This window comes from Neolamprologus multifasciatus, chromosome 6, assembly GCF_963576455.1.
Source record: "Neolamprologus multifasciatus chromosome 6, fNeoMul1.2, whole genome shotgun sequence".
NCBI classification, from domain to species: Eukaryota; Metazoa; Chordata; class Actinopteri; order Cichliformes; family Cichlidae; genus Neolamprologus; species Neolamprologus multifasciatus.
This window is the reverse complement of record NC_140444.1, coordinates 21,944,055-21,965,458: the sequence shown is the minus strand read 5'-3', so window position 1 is coordinate 21,965,458 and position 21,404 is coordinate 21,944,055. Positions and strand designations below refer to the sequence as shown.

The 21,404-nt window shown below is 37.8% G+C and overlaps 1 protein-coding gene across 1 annotated transcript in view; it reads left to right on the top strand.

Annotated features, from left to right (window-relative positions):
- Positions 1–19,488, top strand: part of tacr3a (tachykinin receptor 3a) — a 29,013-nt gene extending 9,525 nt beyond the window's left edge. The window contains 3 exon segments of the mRNA XM_085162977.1: positions 14,222–14,404; positions 14,406–14,419; positions 16,662–19,488. Of these exon segments, the coding sequence (XP_085019103.1) occupies positions 14,222–14,404; positions 14,406–14,419; positions 16,662–16,995 (531 nt within the window). The 3' untranslated portion in view covers positions 16,996–19,488.
- Positions 19,489–21,404: the final 1,916 nt, after the last annotated feature.

Genomic DNA, 21,404 nt, shown 5'->3' with positions numbered 1-21,404 from the left:
TCCATTCTCCCTGCAGCACGGACTACACTGCCCATGATGCTACATTCTTTAGAGCTATACCTGTAGCATTCTGCCTATTAGCTTAGCACAACAACAAAAAGGCCTCTCTCACCCAGGAAACACGCAGAGAGAGAGCATCACCCTGTAACCATGGCAACCGTAACCGTGCCACCTGGAACTACAGAACGTAGCTGTCAAACAAAACCCAAACAGGCCTGACCCGCCACAATATGAAACAGGGAAGTACCGCTGTGTAATCCATTTATTTCAACAAAGTAAAACGGTTTTTAAACGGTAACTGTAACGGAATACAGTTACTCATATTTTGTATTTTAAATACGTAACGGCGGTACATGTATTCCGTTACTCCCCAACACTGACTATAACTATAACTCATTTGAGTAAGTAAATGCAGATGGTGTCAGGGTTCCTGTTCCTAAAATGACTTCATGTTTTTTTCATGTTTTAAAGGATTGTGTCTCCTTTATGAAAGTGTTATAGTCAATGTGCATAGAAGATGTCAAACTGTGCATTGTGAGCCCATTTGAAAGGAAACTAAACCCCAAGTTGACCTTAAATTGCTTTCAGCTCTTCATGGTATTAGTGAACAAAGCTATGGCTCATTAGCTGTGTCCCAGTTTAGTTTTACTTATTAATTCTGAGCAAATTAAATTTAATGAGTTCACAGTGGAAAGGCTTGTCAGTACGCATTGTCTATGAGTTTAACTTTTTTAAAGCATGCTGACCATGAGCTTTGCAGCCAGTTCACTGCACAATAAACATGATTAGCTCTGTAAATGTGCTAAAAAATTAAAGCAAATACAAAAACATCAGGTAGAATCAGTTCAATATTTTCTGGAATCACTCACAACTTTCTTTTTCTGATTGATGCCCTCTGCGTCGTCTGCCACATGGCCGTCGTGCTGAACCAAAGCTAGTGTTAAAATAATCAACTGTGCCGTCACTGTGAGAAAGAAACTGGGATTGTTTTATGTGTAAGGAAACATCAAGCACAACTTAGCTCGACTTAAGCTTTCCTAACTTTGTAACATAAAATGTAATAAATAGAGACATCCAAGAACACAATTTTACTTAATTGTTGGAATTTAAAAATTAAATAATAAATGAAAACAGACCCAGGATGAATACAGTTTAAAAAATGAACTTATGTTATTTGCACTGCTCTTATTTCAGATCAAAGTCATTAGTCTGCAAACTGCTGTCTGTACAGTTACAGTTGTGTAAGTGGAGACTGAGGTTAAATAATATGTAACTGATTCGACATAACAAGTTATGTTATGATAAGTAAAATAAAATAAAAGCTTTTTTCTAAATGTTACACCAAATAAATGTCCCTTTAACTTCTTAGACGAACGAGCAAGTGAAAACATCCTGTTGTCAGAGCTTTTCAGTCATATCAGCTCACTTTGACCACAGTGAAACATGCAAATTGAAGCTGTTGATGTAGCAGTGTGACATACAGTAATGTGAGAAATTGTTGATTTCTCTTTCTTTTTTTTTTTTGCATATTTGTCGCATTTAAGTGTGTCAGAATTCTAACTATAGTCAAAGATAACTAGAGTAAATATAAAATCGATTTTTAATAAATGATAATTTTATTTGTTAAAACCTTCCTGTATGAAAAAGTATTTGCCCCTTAAACCTTATAAATGACTGTGCAAAGCTTGGCAGCTTATTGCATTTAGCCTATTTCACTTTGTTAGACAGCATCTAATTAAGTGATTTCTTAAATCAACAGGTCTGGCCTGAGCCTGGCTAGTGAAAGTGAACTCAGCTTTCCAAAATAATGTTGTTAATCACAGTTAATTCATGATTTAATAACAGAGGTCAATTAATTTTGTCACATACTTTTTTTCTTACTTTTTTCCTTAGTAAGAAAAAATAAATCATCATTTACAAAGTACCTTTTGCATTTTCTTGGGTTAACTTTGTCTGTAATACCAAATTTTATTTGGTGATCTGAAACATGTAGGTGTGACAAATATGAAAAAAAAAGAAAAGAAAAAAAAGAAAGAAATCATGAAGGGGGAAATACAAATTTAAAACGTTATTTTCAGACAGGCCAGGGAAAAAATTCAAGCCAATTTATGGCCCTTAATATTTTTGTAATTTAGAGTGAAAAAAGTATGTGTCAGGGCTGGTCTACTGTGCGACTGGGAAGTTGCAAGCCTGTAACCACGTTTCTGTCATTTTGCTCATAAACCAACAACACAGATTGAATTTATTTAGTTTGTTTGTTATACAGTCTGCAGATTTAATGTAATCTTACAATTAATCAGGCTTAATCTGAGAGAATGTTTCAGTGCAAAAAAAAATTATAGTGACAGCTTACTACAAAGATCATAACGTATGCATGTATGTCTTTTCCCTGTTTTGTCCGAGACGTATGAACTACAGTATGTGTAGTAGCTTATCTCAGAAAAGAAAAAAACCCTTTATTTTCCTTGTTGTTATTGGTAACATTTTCCTCCTTGCTCAGAAAAAAAATTCTTATTACTTACATATATTACTTGTAAATTTATATTCATTGACATAAAGACCCGGTAACGGTTCACATCCATGAACATAGATTCCCTTTTCATCATAATTTCACAAACAGCAGGGTGTTATAGCACCATACAGACAACAACGCAGCTGCTGCATCTTGCTCATTGCTGTCAACTCCTCAGCTTTTACAAGACTGCTCCTTTGCAAACATGATGAAAACGGGCCAAAGATTTGGAAGCTACTTTCAGCTGCTCCATTATTTACAGGAGGTCACCACAGCGGGGTAGCTCCGCAGGTTTGCTTTTACAGAGTTTCTTCACACCCATAAAGGGGAGGTGTGTCAACTGGTGTGTAACTCGCTACGGAAGAAAAATACTAAACTCAATATATCATCTTTAAAGCAGAGGTAAAAGGAGAATACCTACCTGATAAATTACTCACTTACTTAAAATTATCTGGCAAAACAATTTCCTCATCATCAGCCAAATTATACCTTTGCTTGAATGAATCTTAATACTTTGAACTGCCAAATCACGTCTTTCTTTTTCATCGCATTTCTGGAACGTCTCATGACATGAATTGCTCACATCTTTCTAATGCCAAACTGCCTTCAGTGGGTCTTCTGCCTGAGCGCTAATCAACATGCTAATTAACATGATAAATGAAAAAGCTAATATGAAAGTTGTTTGTAGGTATGATTTCGTTTTCCATGTTTACAATCTAATTTGTTTGTTAGGTCAGCAAGATCTGCTATATCTACTAATATTAGCTCTGTAAAGCTTTGACATATTAAAAATTTAGCTACATGTTAATGCTATCATCTAGAAACTTAATGTTCAAACTCAGTGAAAGAAATGTGTAACAAATATTAATTATGGTCCATGCAAAACCTGAGGGGGACCTCACATAAGTCAAATACAAGTGTATATTTTAGTCTGGACCAGACAAACAAACTGCAATAAAAATACCTAATAAATACAGAAATAATTTGACAGTGTCTTGTTTGTTTGAACCAATCATAAAAAAGACACATTTAAGCTCAGTTTTGTAATTTTTCATCCTGATAATAGATTTTCTGTGCAACAGGTCTGCGAGATGAGACAAAGCAATAAAAGAAAACTTGATTGTGTGCATCATTTCTCATCATTGTGATGAAAAGTGGATTCACACTGCTGCATTGTTTTGAGTTAATCCATTCTTCTGCAATCACAACACCATGGGTACTCTATTTTAAGCTCATGCCTGGGGCTGTGCATTGAAAATGTCAGTCTGACACATGAAACACTAGTGACCTGTCGCAAGACTGCGGTGCAGTCCTTTAAGGTAGTTAGTGCTCAGTTTTTCTTTCTTGGTAGTCTTGAGAATGATATGTGAGAAGGTAAAGATCGGTGTGCATTACATTACAAGATGAGTTATTCAGTACAGTAGTGTTAACCTGTATCGTGTGCAAGTGTAACACTAACATCAGCAATAATGAAATGTTTTAATCCCATCTGGATTCATCCACGGCCTGAGAGAGACAGTCATACAAGCATCAGTCAGTGTGGAGGGTTATGCTACAAAAGCTTTATTAAAGGTCATTAATAATACCATATAACTTTGCTGCTTTGTTTTTTTTATTTATTTTTTGAGTGCATGCTGACCTTAAGGTGTGTCACACTCTTTCTTCTCGCCAGTCACTGATCAAAACAGCAATTAAACATCTGCCTCACACCTTGACAAGGACTCCAGCTGAAGCCCTCACTGCAGGCACAAATCATGGGTAGATTTCTACTTAGACCCTGTGGTATCTTGAGTCTCCCTTCTTTTATCTATAATAATAATAATAATAATAATGGATTGCATTTATATAGCGCTTTTCGGGGTCCTCAAAGCGCTTTACAATTCCACTATTGGTGGTGGAGGCAAGCTACGGTTGTAGCCACAGCTGCCCTGGGGCAGACTGACAGAAGCAAGGCTGCCATATCGCACCATCGGCCCCTCTGGCCATCACCAGTAGGCGGCAGGTGAAGTGTCTTGCCCAAGGACACAACAACCGAGACTGTCCGAGCCGGGGCTCGAACCGAGAAGTTTTCTTGTTCATTTTTTCATTTTATTGAATGAGTTTCTCTGTTGCTTAATCAGTTAATCAATATTGTGTTTTATTCAAACACAATATTTGGCGATATCTGTTCCACACGAAGCATAACTCATTTTAGTTTCATGCTCAGTAATGTGTGGTTATTTACTAGCTTAATGAAGTCCAGTGTTAGGGCAAACCCCAAGACTGTTTTGGTGGTTTACAGTCTAACTCTAAATTATTCACATCTCACTAGCTTTATTACTTTTTGTTTTTTTCAAAAGGAACTGAGCATTAAATCAAAATGTCCCATTTTTGTTTTCACATTTCCCACTTTTCATTTTATTTAGATGTGAAATATTGTGGTGATGGAGATTTTTAAAGAAAGGTTCAGTTAGTATGTTCACTTTGGCTTAATTTTGTTTTTGCAGTTAAATTATGTATATAACCTATATATGTGATATAAATATATATATATGAATTTAATGTTGATGCTGGACTCTGTGCTACATTTGATTCCCACTCTGTGCTCCTCAGGCTGATTTCCACATTGCAAGCAACATATTTTTGTGCTTTTCTTCCTCTACAAGCTTCACACCAACAGGGGACCAAGTACACCCCTGCAATACAGCATGTAATGTAATATTCAGTGAGAAAGGACCACTTTCATTTAGTCCTCCTTTTTACATGTCTTGATATAAAATAGCTTAAAGGTTACACAGGCATGCTACTGTACGCCAATTTAGGCTTGACTAACACAATGTTTTTAAGATGTAATACTGAATACAAACACTTGAGATTCTACTCTTAGACAAACACATGTTTGGTCAGAAGGCTTTAGTGTCATATTTGAACACACTGGGTTCCTTTTACATCCATCCAGATATTCGTCTTCTGCTGCTCATCTGCGTCTGCCTTGCAACAACCTACTCTGGTGTTCCTGGGAAATCTGAGATATTCCCAAACCAACCAACAGATATAACCACTCCATGTCCACTCATGTCTGCCCCAGGGCCTCCTTCAGTTAGACTAAAGCACATTGCCTAGGAGGCATCCGAGGTAAATGTTGAAACCACCTCAGTGGGTTCATTTCAATATAGAGGAGTACTACTCTGCACTCTTAGTGTGCTTGGAAATAATCTAGAATAGCATTTTACTGAGGTTAGGTTAGGTTAAGTTGGGAAAATCACTGGACAAAAGTCTTAACTATGATTAAAAAGAAAAGTATTTTTGTCCAGCGGAGGCTAGCTCCTGTTAGCAATAATTAGCAGTTTTGGTTCGTTTTAGAAGAAAATGCTATTGAATCGCGTTAGTAAAAAAATCAAGATATGGGTTAAAATGCAGTCTTCCCGTTATCAAACGTGTGCAACATGCAGCTTGATTTTCTTCATTAGCACAGTGAGGGGGCTTTTGAAGCCAACATCAAATAACCAATCAAGGTCCTGATATGAGGATTTGATGACTTGAGTGTTGCACTGGCCTCTTCAGACAAAAGGGCCCTACAGGATAGTAACTGCAGGTGTCAGACAGTCTTTTGTAGCTGTCTCAAAAGTATTTAGTATCTTTTCTCAAGATAAACCAGAGAAAATATGTTGAGTCCAAATTTTAGACACTGATTAAATTATATTATGATTTTCCTTAGATTTTTCTTGTGTTTTGTCATCTGCCTGCCTGCTACCCTGCTGTTAAAGGAAAATTATCATACCCATAAAAACAATTTTCTTTAAATTGAACTGAATCCACCTAGTCTTTCACACACATTTCTCAATTATGTTTTGCATGAGGTAGATTTACTGCAATAAGCTGTTAGTTGTTAAGAGGCTTATATATGTATATATATATATATATATATATATATATATATATATATATATATATATATACATATATACATAATACATATATGTGCTGATGTCCAGAGGAGTTCAAGTATTTAGGAGCCTTGCTCACAAGTGGGGAAAGTGTTGAGCAGGTGATTGACAACATGCACCTCAGTGACTTGTTTGTCACGGTGACCGAAGAGTAGAGCATGAAGGCAAAGCTGTCAATTTACTGGCTGATGTGCAGCCATAAGCTGTGGATAGTGATATAAAGAAAGAAATCACAGATACAAGTGGCGGAAATGAGATTCCTTCCAAGAGTGTCTGTTCTCACCCTGAGAGATAAGGTGAGGCTCAGTCACTAAGGAGCAGAGATCAAAAGTAGTCATTTCAGGTGGTTTAGGCATCTGTATAGAATGACCCATTCAGGCATTTCCAAGACATGCTGGTGAGATCATGTCTCTCGTCACCCATCTGTGATAAATGTCAATGTGCAGAAGCTGATCTGCTTCACAGTTTTGTAATGTGTACCAAATTACAAAGTTTTTGGGCTTCAGTTTTTTCTTTTTTTTCCAAACTTTTTGATGTGCAGTTAGACCCTGACCCATTTTGATTCTTATTGGACTATCGGGACAATCTAAAAAACTTAAGAGCACACAGATTCCCCTCCTGTCTATGCCTGATGTGTGCAAAGAGACTGATTCTCCTCCTATGGAAGGGAAAAGAAGTGCCCTCCTTGAAGCCTCGATTTCAGTATTGCCAGTGTTGGGACTAACGCGTTATTAAGTAACGCGTTACAGTAACTACGTTATTATTGTGGTAACGAGCACGGTAACTAGTTATTATGCCAAAATCAGGAACGCGTTAGTCGTTACTGGGATTTAGATAGGGTCGTTACTCGTTACTTCGTGTGGGTGGCTATCGCGGAGCTTCCACCGATTCAGTAACATTAGCAAGTGTTGGAGGCCAGCAGGTGGATGAGAGAAAGGAGACGCAGAAGGAAAAGAGACCCGAGGCGGCTGCTGGTCCAAGTGTGAACTGAACTTCAGGTAAGAAGTTATGACCTGCAGTCTATCTGGGTCAGATATAAACCAAGTTTAGGTGGAGTTTATTTTCGTTATTCTGACTTTTTCCGTACTGCGTGCTAGCTAGCATGACGGAGTTTCTATACAGCTGGGTGGGTGCTATGAAGTTAATGATGTTGAACTTTATTTTGTTCATAAGTTATTAGAGTTGCCAACCGTCCCGTCTGGTATTCAGAGAAAATATTACGCGTTTCTTATTGAGGTGAAAAGGAACAGTTTGTCCCGTAATTCAGCTACAATGAAAAAGGCACAAAGCTGGAGTTATTCTGTGTCTTTGCTGCACAGCTGCCTCTTCTTCTTTCATTCTCTCCCCTCTCTCTCCTGTTTCTACTTCAATCATGAAACTGATCAATGATCAGCTGATCGGCTCTCTTGTTTGTTTATCGCCCACTTTGCGCCAGAAAGAGGAAACCAGCCGATGTCACGTTAAACAACAGCAGCACGTTTAAGCTTGATCAGCTGTTGTTAGAATTGATTTAATATTAATTTCTAGTATCAGCTGATGTTTGCTGGAGCCACAGCTGCAAAAAAGCTGCTGGTCATGATGTCGGTTTGGTTATCTGGTGAGAGGGAAACATGAAGATGAAACCAGGAGATGTCCTTACTGAATCATCAGAGCTGAACAGGTGATGGAGAAACAGGTTTACCTTTTAGGTGACATAAATGAGTTGAAGGGAAGTTATGAACTGTTTCTGAGAGACAGATAACCCCAGGATCCTTTTTTAGGTAACTGACAGCTGGTAACTGTGCAGGTGCGGATCTAGCAAAGTTTTGCCAGGGGGGCCAAGTAGGGCATTAACAGGGAGAGGTGGGCACAAAGAAATACTTTTCTTTCTTATTCTCATTTAAAATGTCTAGCTTTTAAAAAATAATTATCTGAATCTTACAACAAACGATTGATAGATCGATGCATATATACCATCAAAACAGTGAACATCACTGTCACAACAGCGTTTGTTTTCATTCAAAGGCTTTATGATTTTTCCTATAATGGTGGGCCAGTCTCTAGTCAAAATGCCCGGGCCGATTTTTTGTCCCTGTCCAGCCCTGTATGCAGCTCATCTGCAGTCTGGTGTTACCTACATCTTCCTATTCAGAAGGCAGAATTTCCGAGTTCTGAGTACAATCAAAGCACCACGACTGCAGTTTTCATGTTGGATGTAAAAGGTACACATGACGCTGTGACGTAGGCTAGAATCATGGCAGCAGTCAATGACGGTCCAGGCGTGGGATTTCTCTCGTGGAAATATGCACATTATCTTTTCCTTTCTATTGGTAGGTGGCACAGTGCACTTGTGGCAAGTAAGCAAGCTAGAAGACGGGCAAAGTTATGGAAGCAACACATTAACAAGAGAATTCTGAGTAAAACCAAAGTTACTTTCCCTAGTAACTAGTTACTTTGAAAGTAACGAGTAACTTGAAGTAACTGAGTTACTTTTGATAGAAGTAACTAGTAATGTAACTAAGTTACTATTTTAAAGTAACTTACCCAACACTGGTATTGACAGATACTCTTCATCTGGAAAGGATCCGCTACATTATAAATGACAAACTGGAGGACTTCGATCAGATTTGGAGGCCGCTCATTGACCACCTGGAAATTATGAACAAATGTTATTATGTGGACTTCACCATTGCTTAAAATAAGCTGATAGCACTCTGGGATAAGGGAAGGGTGTAGGGAGGAGGGTTTTTTTTTCTTTGTTTGTTTGTTTTGTTGTTGTTTTTTTTGATCGCCCTTTTTGGTACGTTTTGTTTTTTCCTGTTTTTGTTGTTCGGATTTGTTTTGTTTTTTGTTGCTGTTGTTGTTGTTAGCTTTGTTTTTCCCTTTTTTTTTTTGATGCCAAAACTGTAAAAAGGAAGCAATGTCAGTCTATGGGACAATTTGTGATTGTTATTTGTACTTCACAATAAAAATATTTAAAGAGAGATCATGTCTCTCAGGTGGCTTGGGCACACCTCAGTGTTGAGCCAGGACAGCAAAAAGCAGAGGCTGGGGGGACAAAAATTTAAGGTTACTTATACTACTATTTAATGATCTGAGAGCGAGTAAAGAATAAATACAAAGACAGAATTCAAAGGCTTAGTCTACCTGCGATACACAGTCCACAAGTACAAATAGATGAATGTCACTGCTTGTACAGTAGAATAACAAAACTGTATTTTTTTCTTTCTTTCTTTTTTTTGTAGGGTTAAAAAATATCTTTAATCTGGAACTTAACCTGTTCCACGTATAAATTACATATCCATGTACATGGTGAGGAATCCCAAATCCCAAAGTCACCTGGATAAGATGAAATGCTGCTTCGTAGTGTAGGCCTCCAATGCAGATGGATTTGTGTCTCCTCCTGGGATCAAACCAAGCACGCAGAACACAATAATATGGAACTACTGCCTCTAATTTCTCTAAGTGTGTTTGTTTGTTTTTTGTTGTTGTTTATGTTGAGTGTGTGTGTTTTAGATGACTTTTTTTTAATACTGGTATTAGACTGAAATCCTTTTTTCTTTAGGAAAATGTGTCTTGTCTTCCTCCCCTCACCCCAAATGCTCCTCCCTGATCCTGGTTCTGCCAGAAGTTCCTTTCTGTTAAAAGGGAGTTTTTCCTTCCCACTCTTGCCAAAGCGCTTGCTTGAATATTAGACTGAATACTTTCTCTTTACTCTTGCAGTTGCTGCCTTTATAAGTAGCCTGGTGCTAAATTACTGCCAATACTGTGAGCTCGGTTTTAAATAATTGTTGTTACACCTTACTTATTGTTTTCGCTGGGTTTCACTTAAATTTAACATGCCTGTTACAAAGCATATGATTTTAGGTATGAGCCCCTGTTTGTCCTCAATTTTTCATTCTAATATTGTCTGATGTCACTTTGAATTCAAAGCTCATTTGAGTACACTGCTAGACAGAATAAGCCCTTTGTCCCCATATATTCTCTTTCCTTTCAATAACCTCCAAAACAGCCAAGGTAGAGTATGTAGAAATAAACCTTTTGCACTCTAGCCATTATTTGTTTCAGTCTCTTGTGCGTCACAGAATATCATTTTTAATATTGTTTATGGACCATAGTTGCATAAGGAAGGGACTGTGGGTTATTTTTACTGCACACAAAATGTTGACCACTGTGGACTACATTTTACTGTAAAAGCTTGAAAAACAAACTCTGTCCTATACTCATTTACCAAAAAGGTGCTTTTTTGTACTTTTGTTTGTTGCCCAATGTAAATACAGATACATAATCTTCAAAGAAATGCTTTATATTCTGTTCCCCCTTTAATATTATGTTTGTTAACATAATAGTTCATTATTATATTTAAAGCATACTTCTTAAAGTAAATATTTAAGTTCGTGTGATTACGTTTTCTGGCCGTCCAAATATGGACCATTTAAACAAAACCCTAAGAGAATTTAGCAAATGTGTCTGTCGTTCTGTTAAGTTATGAACATGTTTAGCCTGAAGAGGTACCTGTTTGGCTTTGCCTTCCAAGGTATATTTGCAAGAAATCAAAAAGTGCAACAAGATTTTTAACAGCTGGTCCTGTAGTGTTCACTGAAAGCATTTCAATTCATCTCAATTGAGTTCAAGTGAATTACTTCATATATATAATTAATGTTTTATATTGTAAAGTAAAGATCCTAAAATGATACAAGGAAAACCTCAACGATCACATGACCTCCTGTGAGCAAGAAGTTGGAGACAGTGACAAGGAAAAACTTCCTTTTAACAGGAAGAAATCTCTGACAAAACCAGGCTCAGGAAGGGGCACCCATCTGCCAACTCAAACCAGTTCAAGATGAGGGGCGGAAGACATGCTGGTAAACACAGAGAGATTGACAATGATTCTAAAAGACTGTATGTTTTAAAGATCTTTAAAGGAAGAAAATAGATTTGAACACTGGCTCCATACGCAATGCAAGAAAGTCAAAAACAACTAAAAGATGGACAAGCACATGAATAATAAATAAATAACAGCATAGACCATAAGATATAAATGGTAGTAGTTACCATCAGTTAACACCTTCGAAATCAAAATGGATACAAGCAATGGTTGCAACTATGTCTCACTCTTTTATCTTCTGTCATCCTTTCAAGGCTCTGTGGCACACAAACAAAATGTCCAGCCTTTTATAAATGTAGAGAGGTCCTACAAATAATCTAGTTTAAAATAAACTTTGGAGTCAAAACCTTCCCCTCAGCTTTTCCCCATAAATTACACTGCTGGAGGATTCTTTCGCTACAGATCATTTTACATGAATTGGAAACATTTATACTTACACACATAAGGCGTTCCTTGACTTGTTTAAGTTGTATTATACCTTTTGGGTATCATCCTTCATTTAATGTAGACACTGTCATTAAACAAAACAGCAACTAAGTGTTTCAACCCTGTTCAGCAGCCACCTAGTGAAGTTTACCGCATAGCTTGTATTATGCCATAAACTTCTTTTTAAAACATATACTCAAAACAAAGGGTTCCAAGACTTTGTTTAGATTTCAGGGAGACGACTCAGGCATGTCTGTTTTGTATCTGCAAAGCTTTCTGCTCATGGTGCCTCTCTAACCTCTCTCTGAAAAAACAAAGTATTGGAGATTTTGTTCCTGGTAACCACCCAGATACAATCCACTGCAGTTCAGAATTGCCTGAACTGCCATCAGTCAGGCAAAAAAGTAGGTTTTCTTCTGACGTGATTTTTATTAACCTTTATTTTTCAATAAATGTAGCATGTTTAAAATTGACATATTGATATGGTTTGATCCAATTCTTAAATGGTTCCAAATGCAGAATGTCGCAAAAGTGGAAAGGCATGCAGTTAACAAAGGGAATTTAATAAACTTACAAAAGATAAAACAGTGCATCATATCCAAGCTGTAGGCAAATGAAAAAACAAAACAAAACAATAGCTCAATGATCTGAAGTTATCTGGAAAAAAGACAAATATTACCAAATATTTATTAAAATAATTATTATTACCAAAATAAAACAGGAAGCAGAAACAAGGAAGGCAAGGGACGTAACACATCAACAAAACAGAGATGGATAAAGAGAAAAGAAAAACTGGAATGCTGGGGGAAATATAAACATGTGTTAAAACACTTGACTGATACAGAATCCTAGATGCTCAGTGGTCCTGGGTATTCTTTCTCATTGTTTAAATTTTTGTGATGCTCCAAATGTTTTCAGTTTGTAAAAAGAACTGAACTGCAGGCAAGGCAGTTCAGCACCTGGACTGTTTCTTCTATGAAGTTGTGCTGTTATAGATGTACTATATGGATTTGAAAGGTCTTTTTGCCAATTTCTTCCCTAGAAAAAAAGCACATGTTATTCTGAAACCTATAAATACCTCTCAGCATTGATGGTGCCTATTAAGCCGTCAATTCCATTACGACTTTTGAACTGAATGGTCATAACGAGTCTCTTGTTTTTAGTCTGGAGGATGCAGAGTGTTAGGTTTTGTATTGTTGATTGTCATTTATGCTTAGAAAATATCTACTTATATATGCTTAGAGTTTTATAATTAGGTTTAGATTGGTAGAGGTGTATAATCGATTGTGTAGTGATAGGATGTGTGATCCTTAATAGTCTGCAAAGGCTTTGTGCGCATTCCAGAGTGTTCTGGCATCCACACCCACACTCTGGGAGCATGGGAGAGGTCGTACCTTGTCTTATTGTTTTATGGTAGGATAAACGTAGCTATATCTGTTTTAGTCTAAGTGCCTTTTGTTTAGATGAACTGCTGGACTTCCAGACCAGCAGGTTTAGGGAAGTCTTTATGGGGTCATACTCTGACCCCCCCCCCCCACACACACACACAGGCAAGGTACTCTTTGTTTGTATATAGACATCATATGTTAATGAACCTATGCATATTTATGTAACCTCAATAAAAGAGCAGTGTTACGGGGGAGCGGACGAGAGCAACTGGGGTCAAGCGAAGGAATGGCGTTTGTCCGGTTCTCTCCCGTGCACGAGAAACATGAAGAACTTTGCCTACTTCGTGTCTTGCTTTGCTGTGTAATTATATTGTCTTCAACGTTCCAGCGAATAGGTTCAAGCTACAAACCTATCATTGAGTCTATTTTCCAAAAAAGAAGAAGAAGAAAATTATGATTTGTTTGACCACAGAACAGTTTTCCCTCAGTCCATTTTCAATGAGGTTTGGTCCAGAGAAGATGACAGCATTTCTAAATTATGTTCATGTATGGCTAATCTGTGAACTGTGCTCACAGACAGTGTTCCTGAGTCCATGTAATGATCTTCATGACAGATTTCTCCAGATTTTCTTCAAATGTCATTAAATTCAAAATGATTTTATAAAATGTTTCAGTTGAAAAAATTCTGAATTACATTATTATTGTTATTATTATTATTAGCATTACTCCATTTCTATGTATAAAAAGCAGAAGTAAGGCTAATTAAGGATTTGTTATTGCCTCAGTCTGATCCAGGGACATTTAATGTTAAATTTAGTATCTCTTTTCCCATAACAGAGTTGGCAGAAGAGTTATTTTTGGTACTAATTATTTGGTGTTTCACGTATTTGTGTGATAGTCATGCTATAGATTGAGATCAGATGTGGAATTGATATCAAATCAGTAAAACTGGAACATGCTATCCTGCTTTCCTATTACAGCATTACAGTAATAAAAGTATCATTTGCCTGCTTTTGGACTGAAGTTATGTGCACCGTATTCTTCTTTCAAATGATTGTCATTCATCTATGCTTTTCATCATTTTGCACTCTCTCTGTTTCAGGTGGTTAAGATGATGATTGTTGTAGTGGTGACGTTTGCCCTCTGCTGGCTGCCATACCATGTTTACTTCATTGCAACAGGTCTCAACAAGTTTCTGAGCAAATGGAAGTACATCCAGCAGGTATACCTGTCGATCATGTGGCTTGCAATGAGTTCCACCATGTACAACCCCATCATCTACTGCCTGCCTCAACAGCAGGTGGGTAACAACAGTGTTGCTAATTTAGCATTGCTACTTAACGAGACAACAAGTGGTGCAACTAATTTTGCAAAGGCACCTGATGCATGAGGGAATTCATTGGAGGGCTTTTACACCCGTGTTACATAATGATTTGATTTTTCAATATATTTTTTGGCATTTTAACTTTATTGGCTTTATTGGATAGACACAGCGAAGACTGACAGGAAAGCGGAGGGAAAGACAGAGGGGAAGGCATGCAGCAAGAGGCCATGGGTCGGACTCAAACTCGGGGTGGCCGCTTTAAGGCACGCGGCATATGGTCACCTGCTCATCCGACTGAGCTAAACCGGCGCCCATAATGATTGTTGTTTATATTGAGATGAAAGCAGTTAAGGGATTGTCATTCCCTCAGTGCATTTGTATGATGACTAGGAAGGCCTACAGTGTTATCTAATGTTAGCTATGCAATGTAAGCTTCTCTATCCAAGAAGTATCAGAAGCTACTTATCATAAAGAAGTTAGCTAATGCTTAACTGTTAGCTAACTCAAGTAGCTGTGTTTCAGTAGTAATATATCAGTTGCAATACTATTGCCACTAGTTGCCTGGGTGAATGCTACCTCCAAAATAACATTTGCTATCCTAGCCACACCTGGTCAACAATGCAGAACAGACAACTACATTGCTGCTTCACATCTAGCAATCCCTACTAATAATGACAGACACCACTTCACTTCCCACTAAAGGCAAAGGTGAAAATGAAGACATGACCCTGTGTCTGTGTCGATAAGATACAGAGCGTGATATGTGTCTTGAAACTCATCAGAATTGCCCTTGAATCTTAAGCCAAATGCAGACACTGTCCTAAGGTGCTTCAACACTGACTGGCCTCTCAGACAACCTTGTCCTGCATTTACCCAGTGTGAGCCTTGGCATTCTAGACACATAACTTGGGGCAAGCAACTCATCAGTGTAGATTGGTGGGTGATGATGTGTTTGTCGGATCTTCTCATCACTGATGACCATGATCCACTTGTGGCCACATTGAGTCGTGGCCACAGGCCTCAAGAGCAGCTTCGGCAAGTGATAGGTCATTGGGTACCTGAGGGTTGGACTAGAGGATGTTTGTGTTACCACCACTCAGTCCAGGCTTGGGACAGTTATAGTTCTCAGGTACAAATTCAGTGGCCTCATTACTCTCTTCACCAAGGAGAAAAATCACCTTCTTGGCAGTTTTCTCAGAGGCTCTTTGGAGCAGCTGTCTCCACAACCCCTACCACTCAAATGACAGGGTATTTAAATCTGCACAGCACATATACTGATGCTGATACTAGTTTCTCCCAGTCGAAAGTGGAGATACTTTCCAGTGCCAGAAACAGAAACAGTTGTCTCAACGGTGCCACCACTCTGCCAAAGATGAATTCAAAAATGAAAAATAGACCAAAAAGGCATTTCTATTAAAGGTTTTGGTGACTTAGTCTTCAGAGAGTGATAGCATTCTCCAGATGAATGGATGAGTGGATGATACAGAGCCAGCTGTTCTGCACCTCACTATGCAGAAAAACAATTTCCTTCATGCATTGCAGACCAGCCTGCGACCACGGTCACTGAGAATAGAACATTCAAAACACAGAGACACAAATTGGCTTATGAGAACAACAATAACCAAGTGATACAGAAAGCAGTTTGCTATATGCCTTCCTCACCTCATAGGGTGGTTCATTTACAAGCCAAGGAGGGGACCACTTGCTTCTTATGAGAGGAAATTTCCTCTGTTAGAGAAACGAGCCATTAGCTTAGTCCCTCATAAACAAGAGCTAGCTACACAGTAGCTAGTTGTCAGAATATATCCTAATGCCAAAGAAAGGCGGGCGATGGATTTTTGCTTTTCTAGACCTCAGAAAATGCACATTCAGAAATCTGACATACTGCTCCGGGTGTGTTCATAAATGTAGAAGTGGATGCCATCCTATGAAATCAGTCAAGCAACTGAAGTTGGGTTTATTGCAGATTTCAGAAAACTATGCACTACCAAAATCTCAGACAGTCTTTTTTTTGCTTACCTCCTAAATAATATTGCATTTCCACACACACTAACCCACTAACTGCACATTTAGATCAAAGTTACTGGTTGTCTATATAAAGGTTTCAGGATCCCTTTTTCAATTAGAAGAAATTATGCAAGATTTAACAGAAATAAAGGGCAATTAAATGACAAATGAACTCATTTTTTTGTCATGTGTTTTTCTCTCACTACAACAGGTTTCGAGCAGGCTTCAAGCAAGCATTTCGTTGGTGCCCTTTTATTAAGGTGTCCAGTTACGACGAGCTGGAACTACGCTCTACGCGGCTAACCCAAACACGCCAGAGCAGTATGTACACACTGACACGGATGGATAACACCATGGTGGTAGTTTATGACCCTGCTGAAGGTGATGGCAGCGCTGTAGGTGGCACCGGAAGGAAGCATTCCCTGCCTGGTAGGAAGAGAAGCTACGTCACTTCTCGACACACAGAGATTGCTGGTTGCAGCGACACCGCTGTGAAAACGCATAATGGAAGCGCTCCCAGCGCTCAGCCTGAAGAATTCCCTTGAACATGAGCATTTCCAGATGTGTGTGTACCACAAAACATTTCCATGTGTAAAGCTTTATACGCATGCATTATTACACCGCAGATGTACAAAAAAGTGCGCACGGTGCTTGGTTAGCTTAGAAATAGAAATACTGAGAGCAAAAAGTTTAACTCTTGTTCATTCAAGTTCACCCTTTGATACAAAAACATTTAAACAGCCATCTGTCCTACAGCTCATTCAGTTGATGATAAAATTATTCAGTTCTGATGGAGATCAGATCAAAAGCCTGTTTTTTATTTCAGCCCATAACAGCTGTGAACTTCATGTGACACAAAGGATGAGTGGCTGCAGAGAGTCACCAGCGGAACAGCTGCTGATTGAATTCTTTCTAGCACTACATGGCTCTGTGTGTAACTCTTGGTTATGCAACTGTTTCCTGGTGACCTACAATAAGCCAGAGGAGAAATCCAGTTCATTTCCACCATGTCAATAAACAGGCAGCTCAATGAGCTTACTGAACGCAAACTAGCCATCTAGGAGCTAGGGCGTCATTGTTTTATTTATATTTTTCAGTCAAGTGAAAGGAAAACAATACAGGAAGTTGCATGGTGACGTGCAATATATAAGGATAGCATTGTTCCGCTACCGGTGCCACTGCTGTTTTAACGCTGTTTCCCTGTGTTGCATGGAAATTGCTTGTGTAAACATCAAGGCAGTACGACAACCTCTGGTTTGTTGCATTTACAGTTTACAGTGGAAGCATACTGTGGCAGATCCTCACTGACTCAGCATTCATCAAGTCTCAGACATGAAAATTTTCATATTTTTGGTCTATTCATAGATTTTGCTGTTAAGAGATTAGATTTGTCACTTGTTTTGGTAATCAAGCATAATCGTAGTTTTGGTTTCCTATTGAACATACCGAGCTTTGGAATAAAAAAAAAGATTTTGTGATCAAAGCTAAATACAGTTTTGGTATTTTGTCATTTATATTCCGTGTTGATTAACACATAGCGAACAGACATTTAGCTGTCACATAGTATAGAAAAGAAAAAAAACGTATTTTTTTGTAAATCAACCATAAGGTACAGCCATACAAACACAACACAAATGTCCTTAATTATCCTAAAGAGATTTGAATGTTAATAGACTCATGAAAGTATTTTCAAAGAATGTGAAAACATATATGCTGTGCATTTTAGTGTTTTGCATTTTTAAGTTGTCCAAACATTTTTATTGAGGATAGTTAAATATTTTGGACGTATTAATCAAGCATTTGCTGTTTCTATGTGTAAATAATGTGTTTGTTTGAATGTACAGCACGGTTGTGTGCCTCTCTCTGTTCAGCGGTGACTAATTGTTTGTTGTGTCTTTAAAGTTTCTTTCAGCATGGGTCTCTTTCTTTCTTCTGGTGTAAAAGCAGTATACTATACTTTAAACACTTAATTATTATTCCTGGTAAATGTCAAGTAATTTGTTAATATGAGAATGAATAACTTTCTAATTCGATATCACATTTCTTATATAAAGTCCTCCAAAAGATTTCTCATTGCTCTGCAGTGGTGAGTACTAATATATTTGCTTGTAGCTTTATTGTATATTGGTCTTCTTTGTTGCATTATGAGTGTTTACAAGTGACAGAATATGCTTATGTTGAAATGTAGCTGTGACTTATTGCATTTTTTAAAAAGAAGTGTGTTAAATGTAAAAAAAAAAAAACCACTACAAAAGATAGCCAGAAATCTTTTCAGTATTACTGTTCGTTTATACAAAAGATTATTACTGTGCTGCATCCAAGAATAATGTTTTGTGCAGTTTGCTTTGCCACATACAGTACATTGCAACATTTGATTTTGCAGTTACAAGATTGTTTGCGCTTTATTACTCATCTTGCGTAATCTTTTCATTATTGTGATGAATTTCTGTGTCGACGTAAGCCCGAGAGTTTCAATAATTTATACATGTCCTTTTGTAAAAAATTAGCTTACTCAATTTTGAGAAGTGAGCTACCACCTTAGCACAAAAAAAATGAACGAGAAACAATGTACTTGCTGGCAATCAGAGATTAAAAAGCACGTCAAACTATATTTGATGAATGCATGTGTAATGCTAAACATTACTCTCTGCAGACATAATCTCTGCACAGCACAGACCTTAATTCTACTCTCTGTCATTATGTCAGTTTTGGTGCCTGCAGCTACGATAATTCACATCTATTTTGTGGTTTAGCAGCTTCTGTCTGATGGTGAAATCCAGTGCAAAGATCAGTCACTATGAAAGGAAAAATTGATAGCACAATGTTACAGATTTTAACATTAAATTCAACTTTAATAAACAGCCAGTGTGTGTTGTGTCCTTTGTCTTGTTATATAGAAGTGTTTAACAAACCAGACAAATTTATTACAGTGGGGGGAAAGGGGGTTCAGTGCCAGGTACTCATCTGCCTTCTATCTCTCAAGGGGACCATTCAAAGCTGTTGATGCAATTTTTCAAAATGATATAAACCTATAAATGTGTCTGGCAAACTGCCCTTCATAGAACAGATATCAAGGGGAGTAAATGTGATAGGCCTTGTGGGCGTAGTAAAGTCTGTATGAGTTTGGCTAAAGGGGAAAAAAATAACAGTATTAAGGCAACTTGAAGGTGACAAAAAAAACAGCTTTGAGGTAGCTTATTGAGTTTTCACAGGGAGCTGGCTAATAGTGTTTAGCTGTTTGAGAATGAGGTAAATGAAATTCTATCTGCTGCTGTCTCAATCCACTAAAATTTTCAGTTTACAAGCTGTGCCACTTGGATATCTTTCATCTCTCTGCCGCCTCAAAGCATCTTTACCGCATGGCTTGTCTAATCTAAAAATGCTTTGAAATTTATGTGCTTAGCAGGAGCTTTTAGCTTCTGGTTGTTTTGTCATCAAAGCAGAACATTTGAGATAACTTTCCTTGATTACTTCTTTCTTGTTACTTAGGTCATCAGTATTTCGGCCTGCAGCATTTGTTTGCGACGAATCAGCAGTCAAGTAAAAGAAAAACCTGTCTACATTAAAAGTGAGTTAAACTCATCAGACAGCTGATACTTTTTTTGTCTGTGGTGGTATCTCTCTGTTGATCAGATCATAATCTCACAGTTTAAAAACAGGAGGGTTTTTTTTGTTTTTTTGTTTTTTTTTTACATCGTAGGCAGGGAATGCAAACAAACGATCATCTGGAGCTGAAGCAGATTACAAAGGCTGAAAGAGACAGTGGGTACAACAAGACTTTACTGACTGATAGTAGTACAACATGTAAATATCTGGGGGTGTAGTTTGTCCTTTTCAGAGGATAGCATGATAATTAGGACCAGCAGGGAAACATCCTCACAGTGTTCATGCAAATCAGCAGTAAATCTAATGCTTCTTAAAAATACAATCTATCACATTTAACTCCATCAAGGAATGATTTTTAGACCCAAATCTTTCAATTTACAACCTAAAAATTAGCATGGGTGTCAGAACACAGAGCTGAAACATGAAATACTGCAAAGCACTGAATCTTGAGTCAATACATATTGTGATACAGCAGGTACAAGCATGGATCTGCACCACTAAATAAGGAAATTGCTGTGCAGTAGTCCATGTCTAGTGCATTCGGTTTAGGAGTGCTGGTCTGCTGGTCTGTGTCAGATCGTTTGGCAGGTCATTCCTTTTTTTGCAGTGTGGCGTCTTACCCACCAGTGTGGTATAAAGCTTCCTATCAAAGTGGACATTTAATGCATTAATTATTTGCCTTCCTGTGTTGAAGAAAATATTTTTTAATTGCTCTGGAAACTTTTAATGTTGCTAAAACACTGAACGGTTCTGTTTTGGTGACTGCAATAAATGTTGCTTTTATGGCAGCAGAGAATACTCAAACCCTTTTTGCCCCACCTTGCAAGAAGGCTCGCAAATGATGTGTGAAAAATGCAGTCCTTTTTCTCCACACTGTTGTGCTTATCAGCGTTAATATCTTGCTGCCCACAAAGAATCCAATGCTTCTCAAGATGAAAGAAAGTCATGAAAAAACAATTGCACATATCCGTTGGGCAGTTCGAAATATTTTTCTTATACTTCCAGTCTGAAGAATAAACCTACATTGTTGGGCCCACAGTGTAACTCAGACGAAATGTGCTAAAAACAATGCACACTTCTTACAATCTATTTTTAAATACTTGCAAATATTTTAATATTTGCTTAAATATTCTGACTTGTGACTGCAGAACAAAATAATTTACACTCAATATCCTTATCATGGCATGCTGCAGCCATTTTCTTTATTTGACAATTGTGTGGAAAAAGTTTTTCAGCACTTTCTTAATTAGCCTGATTGAAAACAGCCGGGGGTGACAGGCTAATTTCCAGGCTGTCTGAAGATTGCCGCATTTGCCTTTTGTTACATTTTGACACTCCGCAGTAGGCA